The sequence below is a fragment of the Haemorhous mexicanus genome, chromosome 4 (assembly GCF_027477595.1).
Source record: "Haemorhous mexicanus isolate bHaeMex1 chromosome 4, bHaeMex1.pri, whole genome shotgun sequence".
Lineage (NCBI taxonomy): Eukaryota > Metazoa > Chordata > Aves > Passeriformes > Fringillidae > Haemorhous > Haemorhous mexicanus.
The window spans coordinates 52,108,736-52,131,828 of NC_082344.1; the positions used below are offsets into that span (position 1 = coordinate 52,108,736).

General features: G+C 39.0%; 1 protein-coding gene across 1 annotated transcript in view; it reads left to right on the top strand.

Moving 5' to 3' along the window:
* The first annotated feature begins 1,786 nt into the window (after positions 1 to 1,786).
* Positions 1,787 to 23,093, top strand: part of GABRG1 (gamma-aminobutyric acid type A receptor subunit gamma1) — a 51,071-nt gene continuing 29,764 nt past the window's right edge. Inside the window, exons 1-2 of the mRNA XM_059844896.1 lie at positions 1,787 to 1,878; positions 18,188 to 18,336. Of these exons, the coding sequence (XP_059700879.1) occupies positions 1,787 to 1,878; positions 18,188 to 18,336 (241 nt within the window). The remainder of the gene's footprint in view (positions 1,879 to 18,187; positions 18,337 to 23,093) is intronic.

The following is a 23,093-nucleotide window of genomic DNA, read 5'->3' on the forward strand; positions in this document are numbered from 1 at the left end:
AGGGCAGAGGGACTTTCCAGAGAGAAAGGGACTTGGGGGTGGGCTGTGCTCATTGTTTTGCTGAGATGGACAGCAATCCTGCTTCTTGGAGCTAGTGCCACCAGCTGCAGCAGAGGAGCTGCTTCTGCACTTACTCTGTAATAAATGCATATGCTCTGAGCTCATGCCTTTGCCATCACGCTAGGATGCTGCCTGCTGTGTTAATCCACCAGTAAAGAGACCTCAGGTCATGCAATAATATGTGCCTTTACCGTCTGCCCGTACCCCCAGGACTGGCTATTAATTTTCAAGTTGTTGAATTTTCATTTAATGTACTGCAGCTGTCTGAGGCATAGTGAGTTTCTTTTAATCATTAAAGCAGTAAGCTGTATATATAAAATAATAACCAGCTGATGATGTGTAAAGAAGACATAACACTGCCTTTCACAGAAGAACCACTGGATGGGAGATTATTTACATTTCTGTACAGTGGCAACTTGACTTAAAGGAGGATGATGATGATGGCTGTAGAACCGTTTGCTACTTCCACCGAGAACTCGGTGCACAGGTTACTCCGTAGTGCCCAGTAGAGAGCCGCGAACAAGGGCATCGCCGGGGCCAGGGATTTGGGTTGGTGTCAGCCTGAAGCCGAGAGGAGAAATACGCGTTATCTAAGCGCTGGTCCCGCCGGGACGTGCCCACTCGCCCCTACCGCCGGTCAAAGCCTGCGAGCGCGGAACCTGTGGTCTCTGCCGCGGCCGCGGCGCGTTTCTGCCTCGGGTTCGGGCGTGTGTGTGCAGGCTTGCTGGGGGGCATGCCTGCCTACTTTCCCGCCTACGTCTCCGGAGAGAGACCGGGAGGAGGGAGCGGCCAAGAGGAGACAAGAAGGAAAAAACAAGAAAAACCCCCCCATACCCTCGCGCTTTGCATGCCCTGGTGCATTTCACAGCGCAGCACGGCGCATCGGATGCCTCCCGCCCGTCGCCCCCGGGGCGCTCCGCGGCCGCGCAGAGCCGCCCGCAGCCGCCGAGCCTGCGCCGCTCGCGTCTCGGCGGCGCGCAATTCCCGCGGCTGCCCTTGCGCGCCCGGCACGCCGCCTGCCTCCAGCACGGCTTTAGGGACTGCGGATGCAGGGGTGTGCTCCCTCTCCTGGGGACGAACGAGGGGATGGCGGATGCCCCCTTCCCCGCGGCTAGGGCCGCCCCCCTCCAAATCTCGATCGTGCCAGACGCGGAGACGCGCAGCCCCACGGGTGTCCGTGCGCATCCCCCGGCGCTTCTGCTCCCGGCTGCGGGTCTCCGCTAGGCAGGCAGGACCGGACCGCCTGCCTCTCTGAGAGTCGCCCTCTGAGTAGCTTCAAAAAAAAAAAATTTAAATGTATATGTGTAGCTTTAAACATGTATTTAACATTTTACACACTTCGCCTATTTATATTTACATGTATATGTATATACGTAAGGTCTATTTCATTTCCCTCTTTGGAGAAAAATACCAAATCAATGCCACCCTTTCTCCCAGGCATGTTTCCCTTCTAGTAAAGGAGGCTCCACCTCTGCTAGGGATTGATTCGTCCAGCAGTTTTTAGGATAATTTATGAAGCAACCTGATGAGCCTATTGGGCGAGTTGCTCGGTCCTTGCAGAGTGGGTTTCTACCTGTTTGGGTGTTTTATTTTATTTTTTTTTCCCCCTTTCCCTCCCCTCCCCTCTCTCTCCCTGCCGAGTGCCGGGGGGTGGTGGGATCGGTAGGGTCGCAATTTCCCAGGCTCTCCGGAGAAAACTCGGGCAAGAGAGAGCGCCTTCACGCTCATGGATGCATGGGGGGGCCCCGCGCCCCGCTGGATCCGCCGCCGCGGGGCCCGGCTGCTGCTGCTGCTGCTGACCGTGCGCCTGGGGAGCGGGTGAGTACGGCGGGCCCCGCACCTGCCCCCGCCGGCACTCGCTACCTGCGCATCTCGCCCCAGGCTGAGCTCGGGGGCTCCGGGAGGGGACAGGGGTAGGAGCAGGAGGGGCGGCGTGTTGAGCCGCCAAACTTCAGCCAAAAAAAGGTGTCGGTGCTGCCGCTGTGGCTCCCGAGGGCGACTGCGGCGGGAGCCGGCTCCGGCAAAGTAAAACTTCAGCCGCATCCCATTTGTTCGCTGGGCGGGTTGGTGAGTCTAGGCTCGGCTCGGTGCTGGAAAAGTCTCCCCACGCCGAGGGAGGCCCGGTGCCCCGAGCTCCCCGCGCGGTGCCGCCCGTCCCCGCCGGCGGCTGCGGGGAGCGGGGCCGGGAGCGCGGCTGGCGCTGCTCCTGCTGCGGCTGCTGGTGCGGGGCACCCACAGCGGCAGCGGGACCTGTGCGGGGGCCCCGCCCGGCACCGGCTCCGGCCGCTGCAGCGCTCGGGAGAGGGATCGGCCTCAGGTGTGGGATGGAGCAGGGCAGATGCTCAAGTCCCAGAAGTTGGAAACGTGCGTTTTAAGGGAGAGTTAGAAAATTGAGCTGGAGACCTCTGAAGAAACAACAGTTTGGTACGGCTGTGTACATGTGTTATTAGTACCCATAACAACGAAAAGCAATGTGGTAATTCAACTCCATTGATGATGCAGAACTAATGTGAACCATTCCACAGGTTACACTCATAAAAATCACAAAGCAGCACTTTAGGTATAAATAAAGGCTATTTGACTGTTGCTCAGTGTGTGTTTCTTTTAAAGAAAGACGAAGTTATCATTCTAGAGGATATTAAAATGTGTAGTTTGAAGGCTGGCAAAAAAAAAAAAAAAGAAAAAAGGGAAAAAAAAATCTGTTAAACATTTTTAAAAGTCCATCCTACTCTAGACCCCTTCCCCACACTGAATGATGTGTGAGGTACATTGATCTCATCACATCTCTCATGTTCAGAAGGCTGCTGTGTTATCCTAGTAGAAAACCACTGATTATATTTTTCTTAACCTGTGTCTTTTAAAACCTTGATAAATTATGGAAATGTTTTTCAAAGGCATTGATGAAAATGATACCAGTGCAGCTGTGCATCTTCAGAATGTTTCTTAATGATCATAGTGTACCTCAGGTGTGAAAGAAATTATCAAGTGGTTTGAGAGGAAAGAATATGCATCGTAATTTATCAGTTCAAAGACTTTGTTACAAAGGAGAGCTAGCTAAAAAAAAAGTTATTTTGCTTTGCTTGTCAGACTGTGGTTGGGATTATAAAACTAGGTATAGATTGCTATGGATGCATCTCATTAACATTATCATTTATAAATAAGTTGATAAGATGTGAGAAAAAAAGGTAACTTACATGCATTGTTTTGTTCTGTGTTCCAGGACATCTCAGGTGAAAGGGAACCTTTGGTATGAATATCCATGTGTCTGAATCAACTGTTTTCAGCCTTGACTTTTTTTCAGAGGCTACATGAAAAAATGGTGTTTGAAAGATTCCCCCTCTCCCCGCTCCTTTTTTTTCCTTTTAAGTGACCTCAAATGGACATGTGTTGCAGATCATAATTCCCTGGTGTGTAGTGCATTGCAATTCATGGGTGCTTGTGGGGATCTTAGGACCTTTGGCACTCTTCAAAGTCTGCTACAAAGTAGGATGGAAATACTATTTTTCTGCTTCTTTGGATGCCTCTCTATAGTTTCAGCCCAAGATTTTCCTTGAAGCTCAAACTAAAACACAGGAGTAATGGTCTACTCTCAAGAGTAGACCAGGCTGCACCAACTCTGCCAGTTTTTCTAAAACTATCTTGCAGGAGCCAGTCTGCCTTTTCAACACATATTTTTAAAAGGATGCAAATTGCATCATTTTTAGTACACATGTATACACAAAGTACTTGGTGCTGAGTATGAATAAAGTTGCTTCAGCTGCAGCAAATGGAGCTAAAGCCTAAGCAAGGGCACTAGAAGTTAAGCCCAACCAAGAGTTTATTCTTTTAAGATACTGCCCCAAAAGCTGTTCCATGACATTACACCAAACTTCCCACAGCAAAGTGTGGGAACTCTTTCCCATGAAGCAGTTGTTTACCTCCAGTTCTTCACCTTCAGCACTAATATATCAGAATGGCCAGTACACTTGATTTAATTTCATGGGTCAGTATTTTGAAGGACTACTTTTGTCAATCACAGATATCTCTTCTGTATCAGAAATTGGGCTGTGAGCCTTTCTGCAAGATGTGTGCAGGGAAAGAGTACTTTCCCAGCAGTCACTGCAGTCCTAAATGCTTGACAAACCCATTATTCTTGTTGAATTCAAATAAACAGATAATTGATAGGCACAGCATAAGAACTGACAATATAATTACTGTTATTTTCTTAGTTCTATCCATACAGGTACACCATAACTGTAACTTTTCTTCTAATTTATACTTCTTTAAATGGTATGTGCTGGTCAGCACGCCTAAAAGTATATTTTAAGTTTAGCCTAATTTTGGCCATATCTTCCATTTAGTTTTGTAATCTGATGTTTTAAAAGCAATTATAAATGCTCTATTGAAATGCAACTGTCAGCAAATACAAATGTCAACCAATATTTTCTTTTCAAAGTATCTGTTAGGAAAATATATAATACAGCCTATGTTTTCCTCTCATATAAATTCCTGGATCAGAGTTAAGCCTGTCATAACAATGTTGGTTTCTTAGTGCTTGATAATAGTGATTTAGTGTTTCATTTGAACATCTGTGATGTTTATTCATGATTATCCTCACTCTTAAGTACTTTGTTCATGATGTGACAACAAAGAACTTCTTATTCAGCAGTCCCAGTGGTTTAAAATGCTGTTTTATTTTATTGAAAGTTTGTTAATATTTTCTTTTGTTGGTGTAAATTTAAAGAGACCTAAATATTGAGAAATGCTTATGTTCTTTGCACATAATCTTCTTACAGCGGTTTCAAGGAAACCTTCAAGCTATGTCAATCTCTTAAATAAAGAAAAGGCTCTCAGCAAATTGAAACAAATTTTCATTTACTTTTAGCTTTCTGTTTGTTAAATATGCCTGATGTTAAAAAAAGCAGCTTTGCTGCAAATTCAAGCCTTTTTGAGCTGGACAGAAAAGTTTACAGGTGAGCGCTTGTTGAGCTTGTTCAACTTCTTTTCCTGAATACAGAAGTCTGTCTACAGAGTAAACTACAAGAGGATCAGGAGAACAGTGAGGTGTCTTTTCTTTGAAGCTCTAGACAAACTGTATTAATCTGGGTCAAAGAGAACACCTAGTAGGTAGGACCACTTAAATGGACTAGGTGTGTGCCCTGTTTGAAAGTGAGTTGCTTTGGTTTGGGTTATCATAGTATATAAACTGAAAGAGTCATATGTGTTGAATTCACAGAAAACTAAAAGCGATCATTTTAAACCCCTTTTTTTGTAGTTCCATTTATAGTAGAAGAGAGTAGCACTTCTTGAATTACCTGCATAACTGTTTCTTGCACTTCATCTTAAATTGATCATGTGCATGAGTAAAATAATGATATTGTAACTTATTTGCTAAAGAGCAGCAGAGTCATGTACTAATTACAAATGAGTGTAGCACACTGACAGGAACATTTCAAAGGCTGGTAAATGACAATGGCACTAATTTTTATTTCTTAACAATTTCCCTGAATAGTAATAATTTGTACAGAGAAATTCAGATGCAACTGAATTAATCTGAAGAAGACACAGAAGTCCCTATTTGGCATTTTTACATGTGCAAACATTATTTAAGACTGAAAAATATATATATAAATATGTAAATGAACCTAAAATGGGAAATCATGGAGCAGCACTGCACTAAAAGAGGTAACTGGGGAGATTAGGATGGTCATCAGGAGTTCAGCAGAACAGAACTTATTTCAAAGAAGAGGGCAATTTCAGTGATATGGATATGATGGAAATAAATAGTTTCTAAAATATGCGTTAATTGGGGATTTTCCAGTCAGTAGGATTTGTTGAGATAATCTGGTCTTATATAAGAATGTATAAGAGGCTAAACAAAACTGGAGAATTTAGCCTGGCATCTCTATCATGTTTGCTCCTTCAGTTTAACTAAGTCCCTGCATACAGACTTGATGAGGAGGAATCTGATGAGATATTATACAGTATTTCTAGTCTGAGGTTTCTCTGGCTTCCAGACAGTGGATCTCCTGTTCTCAGTGTAACCTGCTACACCTGGCTCAGCCACTGTCCATCTCTTTGTGGAGAAATCCACGTCTTCTTTTATACTTCTGGTTCTGCAGGGTAGCCTCAAGATACAGACCAATGGCTGCAGCTGTTCTTCAGGAGCAGAGTATGGTCTGCATCCCTCTGCTCTTCAACAAGATAACCAGTCATCAAAGCTTCTCCTTGTTCTGACTGCCTCTGCCAAGGACTCAGAGCATCTCAAGTGAATCCTGACAATTCTTAAAGGAATCAGCATTTTGATCAAAAAAACATCCTGGTGCCTTTCTCTTTCCAGCCTAGTCTTTCATAATATGTTGTGGAAACATCCTCACCTCAGGGTGACAGGAAGCTCCAGTGCGGTTAGATTCCAAGCAGTTCTTGCAGGATGAATGATTTAGTCCCAAATGAAAGTTGTGTACAAATGTGTCACAATTGGAGACACTCTGTGCAGAGTGGAAATGTCCACTGAATTGGGTTTACCCATGCTGCAATCATATGAACTCATCTTCGAAACACTTCCCTGGTACGTGTAGTTTAAAAAACAACTTGATAGCTGCTTGCATTCTCCTCTCACATGAGTAAACTGAGATACCTGCATTTCTTCAGAAAATATTTAATTATTTGCTTGACCACTTTTAAGTGCTTTCCATTTTTTTGTCTGAAGAAGAGACACACAGAGAATATTGCTTCATTGCTACTTTGTACTGCTCAGATACTGTCTCACAGGATTAGCTCCAGTATTGTTCGGGTGTAACTCGTGTTCTTTTTGCCTTGGTTGCCAAATCCTTTTCTGTGTCACTGCATTCGTGTCTGGTAAGGTGTGAATGGCTGATTCTGTGTTTCTGAATTTATATGCAGCAATTTTTATTTGTTTTAAGGATGACAGACAGACATAGGGATAGAAGAAATCTGAGGTAGAACAAAGGGGATACATCCCCTTTGGATTAAATTATTTGATGTCTCAAATAGATTGTTATTCCTTTCCTTTAATGTGGTTTTCTTCTTGTTTAAGGCAGTGTACCATGAGGGATTAAGTGTTATTATTGGTAGTAGTACTGTAGTATTATTGTCCAGTTTTTCTTTCTAATTAAAGTTTGACTGGATAGAATTTATATTAGTAAAAATTGTAGCATCAAGTGTCCATTTAGGTGGTAAACTGTCAGTGTACGTCACAAAATTTTTTTATTTCATTGTCCAATGTTAAATTTGCATGATAGATTAAATTATGTAGATTTTTCTTAAAATAAAGTGTCCTAGTTGTTTTCTCTGGAGGAGAACAGTTCATAATATCATCACCATACAGCCATTGGATATGGATTGGGTGGTGTCAGACCTGCTGCAGGTGACTTATGGACTTGGTTCTTGCTTTGCCAGTGAGGGCCATCCAGCTGATGGCCTGTGGGTTGTGTCCAATAGGGGACAACTCTGACTACCATAAATTTTAGTCACCATCTAACATGAGGTGTAATACTTCTTTTTTAAAGATATGTAATGTAATACACAACATCAGAGAAGATGATTTTTTGCATAGAGAGAGACAGCAAGCTTTTGATTACATGGTTTAGGTATTTCCATTAGTCCTTACAGAGTATATTCACATTTTTATACAATTATTCATTAACTTAACTGACCTTTAGATTAGTCCATAATTGCCTAATTTTACACTAAAATTTCAGTAGAACCTATTAATTATATTTCTAGTGGGTACATGTTGTCATTGCCTAGTTATTGTAGTTGCATGGCTTTTTCTGTAATTTCAAGCTGAATTTACTTGTTATGCTGCAATTACAGCGTGCAATTGAATGCAAGTCTCTGGTTCCATTGCTACTTCAGTCCATGCATATTTCTTTGGCTCTTGTGGGAGGAGGATGGCACCTGCTCACATGTGTAGCAGAGTTTGGAAGTATTTCAGATAAGTTTGGTTTTGTGAAGAGTTGTAGTAGATTTCTTGTCACCTGAAGATTTTGTAAGAAATATGTGATGAATTGTGTTAGAAAAAATGTTCAAATGGATATGCTGAAATACCATCAGCTTAAATGACTGGAAATGCCCTATAAAGGATTGCTCATTTGATATATTTTTTGAGATGCTAGTGATATTTTAAGGTAGAAAATTGACTTTGCAATTGGTGAATTTTATAGTTAGTGTGAGATGGCATCTTTTTTTTTTTTGAGGTTATGGTTCTCAGCATTTATTTATCAAAAGTTTGTTTTAAGTCTAGTTTCACTGTGGAAAGTGTATCTTAGATCAAAGCACTTAGCCCATCAACAGTGTATCTGCTCATTTTGAACTGGATGGCAATTAATCTTTCATCATTTTAGTGTAGATAATGTGTGAATGGTGTGCTGATGTGTGACACATGGATTTATGTGTTCCTTTCCTTGTGTCTTTGTGTGATGATCAGTCTGAAACTTCCAGGAGACCTGGTACTGCCATGGTTAGTACGTGTTTCACATATCCAGAGAAGTTATCAACACTGTGTCCTTCCTTAGAAATTTGGGGATATTTTGACCTTTATTCATTACCTCTTGTCCCTCTTCAGTTATATCTACTTAGGTTTTATAATTTGCTTTGTTATCCTCTTACCTTCTGTTCGAGTCTTCATTTGTTCCCTGCTGCTTTGTCTAGATGAACAGTGCACTATGGCTGTTTACATTCTGGTTGTTTGATTGAATGGTGTGTCCAAAACCCACAATGAAGGTAAAACTCACCAACTGAGAAAACAAGATTGCACCTCAAGTCCTGTGTTCAGTTCTGGGCCCCTCATTGTGAGAAAAAACATTGGGGTGTTGGAGTGTGTCCAAAGGAGGGCAATGGAGCTGGTGAAAGATCTAGAGGTTAAGTCCTAGGAGGAGTAGCTGAGGGAGCTGGGGTTGTTTAGAAACAACCTGGAGAAAAGGAGGCTCGGGGGGCCCTTATCACTCTCCACATACAACTGCCTGAAAGGAGGTTATAAAGGTGGGGGTCAAACTCTTCTCTCAGGCAGCTAGAGACAGGACAAGAGGGAATGGCCTCAGACTGTGCCAGGGGAGATTCAGGCTGGACATTGGGATGAATTTGTTCCCAGAAAGCATTGGAAGGGGCTGAGCTGGGTGGGGGAAGAATCACTATCCCTGGAGGTGTTCAAGAAACAACTCTGTCGCACTTGATGCCATGGTCTAATTAACAAGGTGATGATCAGTCAAAGGTTGGACTTGATGATCTCAGAGGTCTTTTCCAAACTATGATTCTGTGAAAAGACATCATACATGTTCTTCAAGTTTGTAATCAGAAGATGAAATAATTGCTGTAAGGAAAGAGAAGTGAGAATGGTGTCCTATTTCCTCCTTTCTCTGGGGTGGAGCAAGAACTGCTCAGAGCACCAGGAATAATGATTTTAGCATAATATTTCTTGAAGACATTTCTTTTCCGTCTTGAAATATTACTTTTTTACCAAGTTCATATGTTTGCAGACAGGGCTGCTGTTCTGGGGGAGCAGGAGAGCCTGCGATGGTGGGTTGACAGGAACATTATAAAATTTCAAGGATGAGTGCTAAAGTCTTGCACCTGAATGGAAAGTCCCCCTCAGCAGGACTGGAGCTAGCTAGCTAGGGAGCAGCTCTTCCAAAAGGACCTGGAGTTGCTGCTGGAGAGCATGGCACCTTGGCAGCAGAGAGGGCCAGCAGCCTCCTGGGCTGTGGAATCAGGTACACATTCAGGAAGTTGAGGAAATTGACTGTCTCCCTCTGTTCAACCCTTGTGAAAATGCATGTAAATCCTGCATCCAGTTTGGGGCTTAAACTGGAGGGAGCTCAGGAGAGGGCTACCAAGCTGGTCAAGCAGGAGCACCTGTCCTAAGAGGCAAGGGCTGATCTGACTGGAGGAAATATGACTTGGTGTGGATTCAGCATCAGTCCCCAGCTTTTACTGGGAGACAATCCAGAAAACAGAGGTAGGCACTTCCTAGTAGCGCATGGTAAGAAAATGAGAAACAATGGTGATGAATTGCAACAGGGAAATCTCAACTAGATACAAAGAAAAAAATCTCTAGGAAGATAATTAAACAGCAGAACAAGATGTCCAGTGAAGGCTTTGGATGCCTTTCCATGGAATTTTATATACCAGCTGGATTAGGCAAGCACGCTGGTCTAAATTCAGAATCAGCCCTTCTTTGACTAGAAGTAAACTTCTCAAGATCCCTTCTAAATTTTATGTTAAAACCAATAATTTCTCTGGAAAATTGCAGAAATCAGCTTGTATTTTTTGTTTTGTTTTGCTACTTGTGCAAAGTGCTTGCTCTGTATTGTGTAGCACAAATAGGGGGTTGTAGAAACAGGTAGTTTTCTGCCTCAGGTCTACAAAACTAAATATTTTTGTCATCATATATGGAGATAAAGACATGGTCAAAGTAAAATTGCAATACTAATCAAGCCGAATATGTTTGAGAATCCAGCAGCTCTGAAGTGGTGTAGAGAATTACCTGTACTTGGCAAGACAGATGTGAGAAAAATTGTCAATTGATTTCTGGACTGCAGCTTGATAGGAGTAGAGGCAGCAGTTTTACTGGTCTGACCATATCAGTGTTTGGATGAACTTTCAAGGAGAAAAGATAAACTTTGTATTATGTGAGAAAACTGATGGATAAAGAATATCTGAGACACTTTGAGTCTTTTTGACAATTTTGTGAGATCTGTAAAATCCATTTGAATTAATAGCATTTGACCAGTGTAATTTCAAACAGCATGCAGCATTATGTGAAAATTGAGTTGGAGAAGAGCAATTTGTGTGGATCTCAGAACAAAATTGTTCTCCCGGAAGATAGCTTTAATAGTATCTGTTGTTCCTCTCGTTAAAAATCCACATTTCTATAAATACTCTTTTAGTCAGATTGTAACTTTATTCAGTGCTCAGAGTTAAGTCTGGTTGTATTGTTCAGTAATTTTGACTTAGTTTTTAATATTTAAGTGTCACAAAGATGTTGAAGATTTTATGAGAAATGTGATAATGCTTTTAAGTGAAGGTATCACTGCAATTAAAATCAGTTGGACTGAAAATGTTTAATATCTTTCAGAGATAGTTGGAGAAAGTGTTTAATATCTTTCAGAGATGTGCTTCAAAGAGGTAATGACTCAAAAGATCTTAATCATCCAATACTTGTGATATGTATGAAGATATCACAAGGTTAATAGTCCAAGCACTCAGATACATAGGCAACATTTTTTGTTACAGGGAGTGAACACCAGAGGTGCAAGTTTTTATTCTGTTATTGCTATGATTGTTCAGTTTTTTGCAACAAAGCTTATTTAATACCAAGTGAACTTCCCTATGTAGCTTACACTTCTAATCTAGTGTTCAAATGTTTTTGTGTAAGAATTCCTAATATATTTTCCACACTCTTCCCTGATAATTTATGTCCAAATTAATCCCTTCACTAAACACCAAGGAAGAAGAAGGGAAAGAAGAAGCAGGGCAGAAAATTATAAACAGTCAGACAAATATGAAATAAAACAAAGAGCACAAGGCACTATGTGTATTCAGAAGAAGAATCAAAATATGTGGTTGGTGTACTGGAAAAAAGATATAGGGAATAAGTAAAACACACTTCAGTGGGAGAGAAAAATACATTTTTACACACAAACGAATATGCCCAAGTCTGGCAAGGCAGAAAGGGGGGGAAATTGATGAAAACATGAGATAGAATAGATGGGGGAAAAGAGATTTTTGTCAAGAGAATGTCTAAAGCAGTTTAGGAAGGATAAGGAGGAAGGACTATAATATCAGTGGCTCAATATCCCACAGGATTACGAGGAGTAAGTAATGCTTTTTGGACACATTTTTTCAGTAGCTGTATTTTTTTGCTTGCAGTTACTTTTATTTTCCCAGAAAATTTCTGTGACACAGAAAGCATATCATTGAAGATGCTGATGATGAAATGCAAGAGTTCACTTCCACAGAATTGTAATGGAACTGATGACTATGAAGTCAGCCATAAAGTCTGAAAGATAAGTCTTGAGAGATATTTAAACCAATCACTACTGACAGCTAGCAGTGATAGTGAGCTTTCAAGCCTTTTCTAGAAAAATGGAATTGAGTTCTATTTTATGAGTCATGACTATGTGGTCCTAATTATTTTTGCTATTTGAGAGTAGTATTTGCATACCTGAAGGAGTGCTGGCAAATTCTCAGCTTCTGAGGGTACTACGAGTCTATCTGACATCCATGTTTTATCTTAAGGAGATTCAAGAACATATGCAAATATATAATTTAAATTTCTGACATGAGAGTAATTACTCATTCCTTCCATATTGAAGTTGCATTTTTCTCTGTATTTAAGGAACTTTGCTCTGCTTCAGGCATTTCTTAAACTTATCATCCTGCCAGAGTTCAGATTTTCATCTACACTTGTTCCTATGCCTTGGTCGTTCACATGACTAAGTACTTGCATTTTCATCTTCTGAATTACAATCATCACCAGCCTCTGTACAAATGTGTGACTCTGGACACAGGTGTGTCAGTGACCATGTTTAGCTTTTCAGCAGAGCTTTAGGTCTTTTTTCATGTGTGGAATTTGACTAGGTCAGGTGAGCTCTGACCTCACATTTATGGGCCATGAAATACACTTTACCACATACAAGCATATAATGCTTGGTGATCTGGAGCAAGCTAGTGTCTGGTTCTTAGATGATCTTTTGGAAAACTTCCCTGGGATCCTTACCTGTCTTGACTGACTTGGTATGAAGGTATGAAGGCCAGTCTGGTTAAATGCACTATTTTGACAAACCTATGAAGCAATATTTTAGCTGACAAAGTAATCTGTCATGTTAACACTTCAAGAAACATTTTTTTTTTTGTTTTGGGTTTTTTTTTTAGTTTTTTAAGTAATACAAAATAAAGGTTAAATTGCATTATATTTAGACAAAGGTTGTGTCCTGGGGAGCACAGCCAATGAATAATAGCTCTCTTATGGCATGTTTCATCATTTAGGTAAGTGTCACTGTGCCCTACCCCTGTGTTGGTAAAACTCCTGAAGCAGCTGAAGATCCTCAGGTAAATGAAGTTACACAACTAATCTAACTGTTTTAATTCACATGCGTAAGGCAACAAGGAAAGAAGTGTATTTGTTTTAGCTCTGTCAGCATAGAAATGATCTGAAACACTCACTTTCCTCCTTATTTATTTATTAAATAATTATCAGAGTATTTCTTGTACAGAAGGATCACTATCTCCAAATAGACAACGCCCCTATGAAGGTTGTCTAAACCTCAAGGATACCAAGAGCTTGATTGAGTTGCTTGTGCACAGACTTAAGCTTCAGCAGAGATAAGTCAGTTTCCTTGACAAGTCTCTACTTTTCCAGAGGTCTACAGGTTCCCTATAAATCAGCCCATCTAGGAAGACTGGATATCCTTCTGTGTGTTGGAATGGAATAGGAGCCTGGGAGTTCACAACTAAATTGATGCTTAGCTATACTTAAATACTCCCACTTATGCCATACCTGTACTTCTGTGTGTAATACTTTGACATGCATGATGCAAATAGCAGTCAGAACACTTTCACGATATTAATTTTTCTTCCAGTTCATTGCATAATTTGACAGATGTTAATTGCAGCACAAAGGTCACCTGACTGATTTTTCTCATATTTAAAGGAGAACAAAAAGCTATGATATTAATGTCTGAAGAGAAGCACGTTGCCTGATGTTGAAAAGACTTATTTAGTCTTTACTCACTTGTGCCCAGAGATTTATTAGTCATGGTAATGTCTCCAATTAGTTGAAGGACAGCAAGTATAATGGGGGCACTTTTTGCCTAATTGCTGATAGCTGTGTACATGCAGTTTACTGTTGAGTTTATGAGGGTAGCCTAAGTGTGACAACAACAAGCATCTTAAGAGGTGAGTTCTCTTTCTTATTTATAAAATCATTAGAATTAGCACCTGCATTAATAGACATAAAGTAGCACTGGGCCATGGAACAGAAATATTTTAATGCTTGATGATGTATTTTTGTTCTAAATCAAAATCTCTCCAGACATTCTGAAAAAGACAGTGAGTGAACTTAGCTTGAACAAATATATTTTACAGTAAATGGAGAGATGATCAAGTATTATGTTCTGTGTATAGTGAAATAACCTTTAGATTAACTTGGAAAGGAAAAGAATTCCTCTTTAATTAAGTTTGCCTTTCTTTGTGGGGTTGTGAAAGAGACAGGATGGTGTTACCATTAAAGTGGGAGTGGAGTTAATTGAGATTAATCTTCATAGGTTTTTTAGATTTATTTTAATGGCAAAGAAGTAAAAAAAGTCCTCAGCCCAAGTTAACTGTCACTAAATAATTGAATGGCATACCTGAGTTTAACGTTTTATTTTCTGGTTTAGAATGAAGTTTGCTGCCTTCTGTTTTTCCTTCTGTCCCATTCCAGACCCTGGAGAAAATGCTGGAGATACACAAAAGCTTGGTAAAAGATAGACAGTTTTGGCCCATCTTGTTTTCTAAAGTGAATGCTTCTTTATAGAACACGGTCTAGCAAGGTTGATTAACTGATAACACCATCTCAACTGATCCTGCAGGCTTTTTACACCTGAAGGGATTTCTATCTTTAAAACAAACTAATTCAAACCTGTTTAGCATGACAAATATTGGTAATTCAGATTCCTGGAAGTGAATATGTACACAGTGTCTGTCCTGTTGCCTTCACATGACTAGGTGCTCTTTTGAGGGAGCTTTGTGCAACTCCCCCCAAACCAACTGGATTGACAATTCAAGTTTGCAGGTGGTGTGCTCTGCTCCACTGAAGGGTGTACAAAAGACTTTCTGTATATTCTGGTCACTTCCTTCTTCCATCCAGTATCATTCATTCTTACACAGTCTTGTTGCTGCACGTCACTGGCTGTGGTTTAGGAGTCAGAACTGTAGAACAGGGTGCCATCAGCATTTCAGAGGTATTACAGGCTTTACTGCACACTTGGTGATCTTGGGCACATTTTAAAGACAAGTTTAGAAGATGGTATTCAGGCAGTGAGATGGGTTTGTCTCAGTCAATCACCTCTGAAAAGGCTGGTAAGATAGGAATAGAGTGAGAATAGCTGTTTTCACCATGTAGAGCAGCAATAATTCAGGTCTTCCACATTTAGTTGCATTATCTGATTCATGTTGGTTTCTTTGCCAGTTTAGCAAATGGGTTAGTGAGTCACAAGCTCTTGTTGGCCTTGTGTACTAGTATAGGGGTCAATTGTGTTTCTTTTCATGCGGTTGGCACTTTTTCCAGGGTACAGTATTTCCTAGATAAAATCAAATAGTTCCATGTAAATAGTCAGAAATGCACGTTTTAAACCAAGACTTATCAGACACCGAGTAAAGACATGTTGCCTCTAATAAAACTATCTTCTTAAATGGATTTATTTACTGTTGCCTGGAAAATTGCTCAGCTGTTGGGATGGAATTTTTCCCTCTCCCCCTGGAATTGCATTAATAGCTTTCTGCAAGCCATAGTTGTATACCTATTTGTAGTTCAGAGTTTTAAAATTGGAAGAGGACCAGAGATACTCCAGTTAAGTGAGACAGCAAATGAAAAAGTGAAAAGTGAAAATCTGAAATCTGTTTTGATTTGCATTTTTTCTTCTTGTTAATTTCCAGTTTAAGTATATTAAATCGTAGAAAACAGCCAAGTGGAGATCAGGTTGCTCAGAGAGGTTGTGCAGCTTCCATTTTTGGATGTCTGCAATAACCAGCCTGATCAAGCCATGAGCAACCTGCTCTGACCTCAAAGCAAGCCCTGCTTTGAGCAGGAGGCTGGACTAGAGACACCTCTCATGATCTCTTTCCAATGTGTTTTGTCCTGTGAATCCATAAATAAAACTAAGGACTCTACGAAATGTCAAGATATTCAAGTGACTGTGAGTTAAGGTGTTGTGGTTATAACTCCTGTTTGGTTTAGGTGGTCATGGCATGACCTCTTGTACTTTCCATTTTGGCTAATTCTCTGCTGTTTTAATAGCATTGTGGAAAAAACTTTAAAGCAGAACAGAGTAGTGTCATAATCACTTCAAGTTCTCTGCACATAACTGGGCTGATCCAGAGAATCAGGTACCCTGTATATGTAAGGAATTCTGTTAATTTCACTATACTTTCTACTGTTTATGGGATGGAAGACAAAAAGAAGAAGGTCAGTTTTGTGGTTTTTATGTGTCTTTCCTTAGAGAGCTAGTTATAAATTAACTTTTAACTCCTCATCATCTTAATGCCTCTGGGAAAAGGCTGGGATTGCCACTGCACTCTGAGCAACTGTAAGCCAATTTATAAAGTAATTAGATGCCAAAAAGTGAAGGCAGACCATAAATAGATATAATAATAATAATAATAATTAAAAAAAACCTGTGTGGCAACAGCACATCAAAGAAATAGGTAGCTCTGAGGGAAAAGAGTGTACATTTACAAAACTTAGCTTCCTAATTTTAGTGTTTCCTTTAGTGGGATCTTGCTAATGGGAAATGTTAAATATTTAATATCTGACATTTCTCTATGTAGTACAGTAAAGATTAAGTATTTTATGGTGCATTTCAATTGAAAAGAATGAAAGCACTTTTCAGGCTGTTACAGGGAGGCTGTCAGTGAGCCTTGTATTTAGAGTGTGTATTACTTTCTGCTATAATAGACTCTTTCAACTTGTTTGCAGCAAGCTAGGTATGAAAGCTCTGATGGCTGAACAGTGCCTTTTGTTCATCCTCTGGAAACCTATTGAGCTGTGGCAAGGTTTCACTTCCCAAATGAAGCAGGCATGCCAAAACCACTGAGAGTTTCCACAGCCATGAAAATTTTGATTTTCAGTGAGACTTGTTAGTGCTATCTGAGAGGTGATGCAAGGCCTTTCTATTACAGACTGGTTTGAGACATTCCCACAGAGGGCTGCAATAAAAGGCAGGCATGCCTTCTCTCACTTTGTCCTTTCCTGACTTTTTCTGTCCTTTCTTCACATGGAACATACTGGTGGTCTTCTTTCCTGTAGTAAATTTGCTGAAAATTTCCACTTTTAGTTGTGAGGGCAGTATATGTCTGTGTAATTAAGAAGTCCCTAATAAAGAAGTAGCATTTTTAGTTTTGGTGTACAATGTGAATTAGTACCAGGATAGTTATTTAATTCCTTTCTTTTACTGGAATATTGCACTTGTGTTAACACTGGATCTGATTTATAGGGGCTGCATGTTTTCTGTAATTGCTAGCCAGAGCCCATTTGTGAAGGTAGGTTGTGTGGCTGTTAGTTACTGCTGTCAGTCTCAAGCAGTTTGCTTGACCTCAAGCCCATAGCATTTCCTTGAAATAAACTGGATGAGTAATAGAGATTGCAGTTTTTAGCACTGGAGGAATACTGAAGTTCATACTCATTTGATTGAAATGGAAAGAAAACTACTTTCAGGCATTCTTTGACCTTTTAGTGATAGCTGAGTGAATTTGCAGATGCAACCAAGGTATTGCAATTTCTTTTAATGATCTAGGGATTAACTATCTATTGCTGCTTATCTATTTAAAAGATAGGTAATAAATGAATATGTAATTATTTTCCTTGTACAATTGTTTCCTCTTGATAAAATAGGTAGCTAAGAAATGGGCTGAAAATGGCGTACCATTCCTTTCAGTTAACTGTACCATGTATACATTCAGATACATAATTGGCATGTGTCTGCAGCTTCTGCCTCTGCTAATGCTTAGTTGTAACACATGGATGTAATGTTTGCTTGCTTAAAATGTGAATGGAGTTTAATCAGTATGCAAGTCTTATTTTTTTACATCATATAACAGAGGCTACTAGGAAGGAGATTCTGTTGATGCTCTTTTAAGTAGCATACAACAGGTATGTTATTATGAAGATTAAGCATCTCTTAGAATTATCAGCAGCACCGCTTGAAAAAGAAATGCATGTAGGGAAAAGCTTTGGAATTACACTTTTGTTTCAAAACAGGAAAAGGCTGCTGTTAAGATGATGCCTGCTGCTGCTTTTGTGGGTTTGACTCATGGCTAGAGTTTTTCTATATGGGTGATGTGTAAATGCCTCTATTAACACTGTATCTTGTGTTTTTCCCAATCTTTTTTTTTTTTTTTTTTGTTTTTTTTTTTTAATCACACAACATAGAGCTGATAAAGCAGACGATGAGGACGATGAAGATCTAATGATGAATAAAACATGGGTCCTTGCACCAAAGATTCATGGTGGTGATGTAACTCACATACTGGACTCCTTACTTCAAGGATATGACAATAAACTTCGGCCAGATATTGGGGGTAAGCTTATAAAATGATTCAGTGTAATAGAAAATGTGAACTAGAGATGGTGTGCGTTTTGTCAGAGATGGCAAAACTATGCTTATTGCAGTATTTAAAACTCAATATAGCAAGCTAAATATAAGAGTAATAAAATACAGTCATTTTCTGGAACTAGTAAAAAAATGTTCTATGCAAGATAAGACCTCATGTTCTATTTATAATCTTTTTTTTTTTTCTTATGGAAGGTACTGGTTTTGGGGGACAGTGAGCAATCTGTAATAAATCACTAAAAGGCAATTATAATTTGCTTTGTTTAACAAAGATCTTCTGTCAGAAAGAATTGTAGATGTAAACCAGCCATGGTCATTTCAAAAATTGATCTAAGTCTTTTGGACTTCATTAAAAAATTATCCCTAGATATTTTATTCTTACTGTAGGAAATTCATTGTGTCTATTTTGAGCAAATATAACTCAACTCAATTGTCTTTTTCCCTTAGCTATGATTCTGAAAAAAAATTCAATAGTTTAAAAATATAACTTAGGACCGTTTTTTTAGGTGGAATATAGGAAGAAGAACTGCATTTCTATAGATCTTGGCAGCTCTATGAAAGCAATTTCGTCTTTCAGTAGTCAAAGCATCAATTTGCATATAACTATTAAGCATAAATATTTGGAAGAATCTTGTTTTGAAAACATGTAGTACATGAAGACTTGCCAGCTCCTTGCATGCAGGATCGAATAAGAAAAACAATATGTTTTCTCTGAGTTTGTTTCCTGAAATGTGAAGGAAGAGGTGGAGGACATAAGGATTTGTGAAGTACCTGGCATTCCCTATCAAAGGAATGCCAGGTAAGTCTGTAAGCTGTTTATACATTTAACAGCACAACAATCTAGACCTGTTACATTTATGTAAGGGAAGAAAAAAACACAATCTCAAATTATGCATCTTCCTTTGAAAGCTTCTGACAAATTGTTTTCTTTCCCAAACTTCTTAGTTCTGTTTTATTGGTGACTGTTATCTTAGGGATGTTGAAAGGCAATACTTCTCTCCCTGTCATAATATAATCCCATATGAATCTCATAAAGTTTGGTTTAAGTCTTTTCCTTCATGTTCATTTAATTGAATTAGTAAAAACATTTAGACAACACGAAAAGTCCTCCAGCATGTTTTTCCTTAAATTCTCAATGTGTGACAAATGTATAGCTCACTGTTGGTTTTTCCCCATTTGATGCAACAGACAGAAAAGTCATTGTGAGGAAATAAACAGTCTCTTCTAAGATTCCTTCTAATAGTTAACTTGTAGGTGGGGATGAAAGAAAAGAGAATTCTTGTTCTCTTCTCCCCCCATAAACTAACAAGTAAATGGAAAAAATACAGAGGAGGAATTTATTCTGATGTATCAAATGCATTTAGATGGGCGGGGAAGAATTTTGATGTAATTCTTACCTTTATTTTTCTGGTTGTATTCTGTGGATTTTATATATTCTAGAGGATAAAAACTGTTTCTCTCTCATAAATGCACCTCTTCTCAAAAGTCCTATACCAATACAACCTTTCCTGTCTGGGGCCTGCATCCATCCACTATACTAGAACATAAAGTTCATGAATAGTCAGCCAGAGTAATGAAAAAAGGAAACATTTTGAGTATTCACTTTGTTTTGAGGAAATGTTAATTTTGATTCTGCCACAAGGAAGAAATTTTGGACAACATAAGATGAAATTTCTGACTTCAGGTGGAAGCATTTTGTCCAGTTGTTTGGGAACTGCAGCAAATATTTGGCAGGCAGAAAAACAAAATCAGGCTGTTGTTTATTCATCTTAATCTGCTTCAAACCTGTGGATGAAATCTGGTGTCAGATTCCTTTCTTCAGAGTGTATGTTAGTTCTTGTACAACAAGGGTATTGAACTGGAATTTTCATTATCTTTCAAAACATTAGACTCCCACAGGAGTCTATGATTGAATTACAAAGCTCATTTACAATAGCAACATTTTTAGTTTTGAACTTGGACTTTCTGGGTTGGAATCCCAGAGCAGAATTTAGTTTTCTTCCTGGTGTTGACACAGAATTTCAGCATCTCACAGTGAGATAAGAGTTTCATTGTTAAACATGCAGTTAGTTGAGGGACATGCTAAAGGAGAGCCAAATGAAAATTGGAAATTTGGAGGCAATACTGAAATTTAATAGGGGAAGACCACTCTGTCACTTTCTGTTTGTCTCATTCAAATATCTGTGAGTTGTAGGAATTACTTAACTTCTACCCTTTGCTATGTTTAGTAATCTCACTAGCCTTTAACTCAATTTATGTAGTAGGCTTGAGGTGTTTGGAGCATAAATGTCCTAGCATTCTTCTACTCAGTATGAAGTAATAGTAGTTATCAGATAAAGTCTCCTATCTGAGGTATAAATATGTCTAATTACAGATGAAACTTTGGACTGTTGATATGCTAATAAAGCAGTATTATTCTCACTGTAACATTACCTTCTGGGTGCATGGTTTTATACCCGTACTGTTTCAGCTCTAGTCCTGCATCAAAGCAGCTATTATTTTTGAACTTTGCTTTTTAAAGGAAAGAATTATGGCTTTTCATTTTTCACCTCTATCATCCTAGGGGCACTGATTTATTAATATTATCCTATCAATGTACAGATAATTTTTCCACCAGTGATGTGTGTATGTGTGAAACACAACTGCACTATCTGAAAATTTAATTAAAAATAGGAAACAGTCATCACATATCTACAACTTTAGTGAGTGTTTTCATTAACAGTTTCAGATAACTCATCATGGATGGAAATTTTAAGAATGGTGGGAATTTAGGATAGTTGCTCATGGACATATAAAAATTGGATACCTAGAGAAATGGGGATAGTTGTTATTGCCCTAGAGCAGAATAGGGGTAAATAATTACATCTCTCAAGTGCACTAATGTGAATAGTCATGTTCTAAGAGATAAAAAATACATGGAAAATACAGGACTTTCAAACATAAGTGCTAATTCTCAAAAACTAAATGTATTAGAAAGTATTCTGTTGAACAGGTGCTCCTAGTGTAGCAACAATGAGAGTATGATAGAGGCAGAAAAATAATAGGCTCAAAATTATGCCTAAAGAGTTTTAGATTTTTATATATTTTTCATATATTTATAACTTTGCAGACTGTTAATTCATAGTTATAACTTCCAGTAGTTTTCCTGACTTCTCCCATCTTTTAAAAAACTCTTACTAATACATTGCTGAAATTCTGTTTGTTAGTCTAGCAAGGACACTTAGTTTTGCACCACACATTGTAGACACAATATTGTGGAGGGTTAAAAGATGGGGGAGCTCCAAGGGGGCAGGACCTGGGGGAAATTACCTAGCCAACTGTTCTTCTAACTGGACAATATTTGTTAGATATACTAGTTAAATAACCTTATAGAAATTGTAGAAATACTTTATCACATGTGCATATCACCATATTGTGCCACTGTGAATGCTTTCCATTAAGGACTTGCTTTTACATTCTCATTTTAACACTGTTTGGAAAGGTTTTGAGTTTTATTCCAGGCAGCAAAACAAGTGAAAAAATATCGAGGAAAGTTAGAGAGAGATGCATTTTAAGTTTATTTTCCAAGAATTGAAGAAAATCAAAATACAAGAGCAAAGTGTAGAAGCACATATTCAGGGAATATTAAAGGTATTGGACCATGTGCACTGCATAGAAAATCATGGAAATAATAAAAGTGGTGGGGTGGGAGTATCTGCAAAAGATGGATTTCTTTTAAATAGAAGGGTAAAAAGTTTAGAGAACAGGGCTCTGCCTTCATCAAAATCATTTTGAAAAAATTCTTCAGAGGTTGACCTGGAAGCCTACTGTAGACCATTGAGGTCAAATTTTCAATATAAGTAGCCATGTAAGTAATAATCTTAGATAGCTGATTGTGTATTATTCCATTAAAAGCTGCTGCTAAATTGAAAGACTGTTATTTCTGAATATGGTAGTCACCCAATTTATTTGCTGAGTAACTGCTTTACCACTATAGGGGATGCTTCTTTAGGCAAGTAATGAGGAGTTATAGAAAACGTGCTCAAAGAAGATAAGCCTGGAGGAAGTTGCAAAAGGGGTCTTAGTTAAAGAGCATAAGAAGTATTAATTAAAAACAAAGGTGATGTGACTTAGACCTTCATTTGAAAATGAGGGAATTGTGGTAAACTCTGGGGTTAGTGAATTTAGATGGACTGCCATGCTCTAGGTTAATGTATTGAAGTAATGGATTGGAAGAATGAAAATAGCAGAATTAAGCAATAAAAAGTGCAATGTTCTGGACTTTTACAATAATGATAATTATTTGTTAATAGGAGATAAGTGTTTATAGAATGAGAATAGCTGATAAGAAGAGCTCTTAAGTGTAGCAAGAAGAGATATACCAAATATTAAAAGCTGAAAATAGAGCCCTCAAAAATAAAGACTAAAAGCCAGGCATGTTAAATATCAGGGGCAATTACTAAAATAATTTGTCAATGATTGAGATAGTTTTTATTGCTATGATTTTTCTTATCAGGAATAAACATTTTTCAAAATTTTTAAAACCAGAAGGAGTTTAGTCTAGTGAAAAAAAGTCAGAGCAGGAAATCAGAAAGTGAGTATATCTCTCTAGATTGTGCTTACCAAACAGGTTCCCTGTGTGCTTCAGCTACATTAGAAGCTGACCTTGTGGTCAGCTGCTCTTTTGTGCTCTTCTTTCTCTGTCTCCCCCTTCCTCTTGAATATGCACTCTGTTGTCCTCTCACC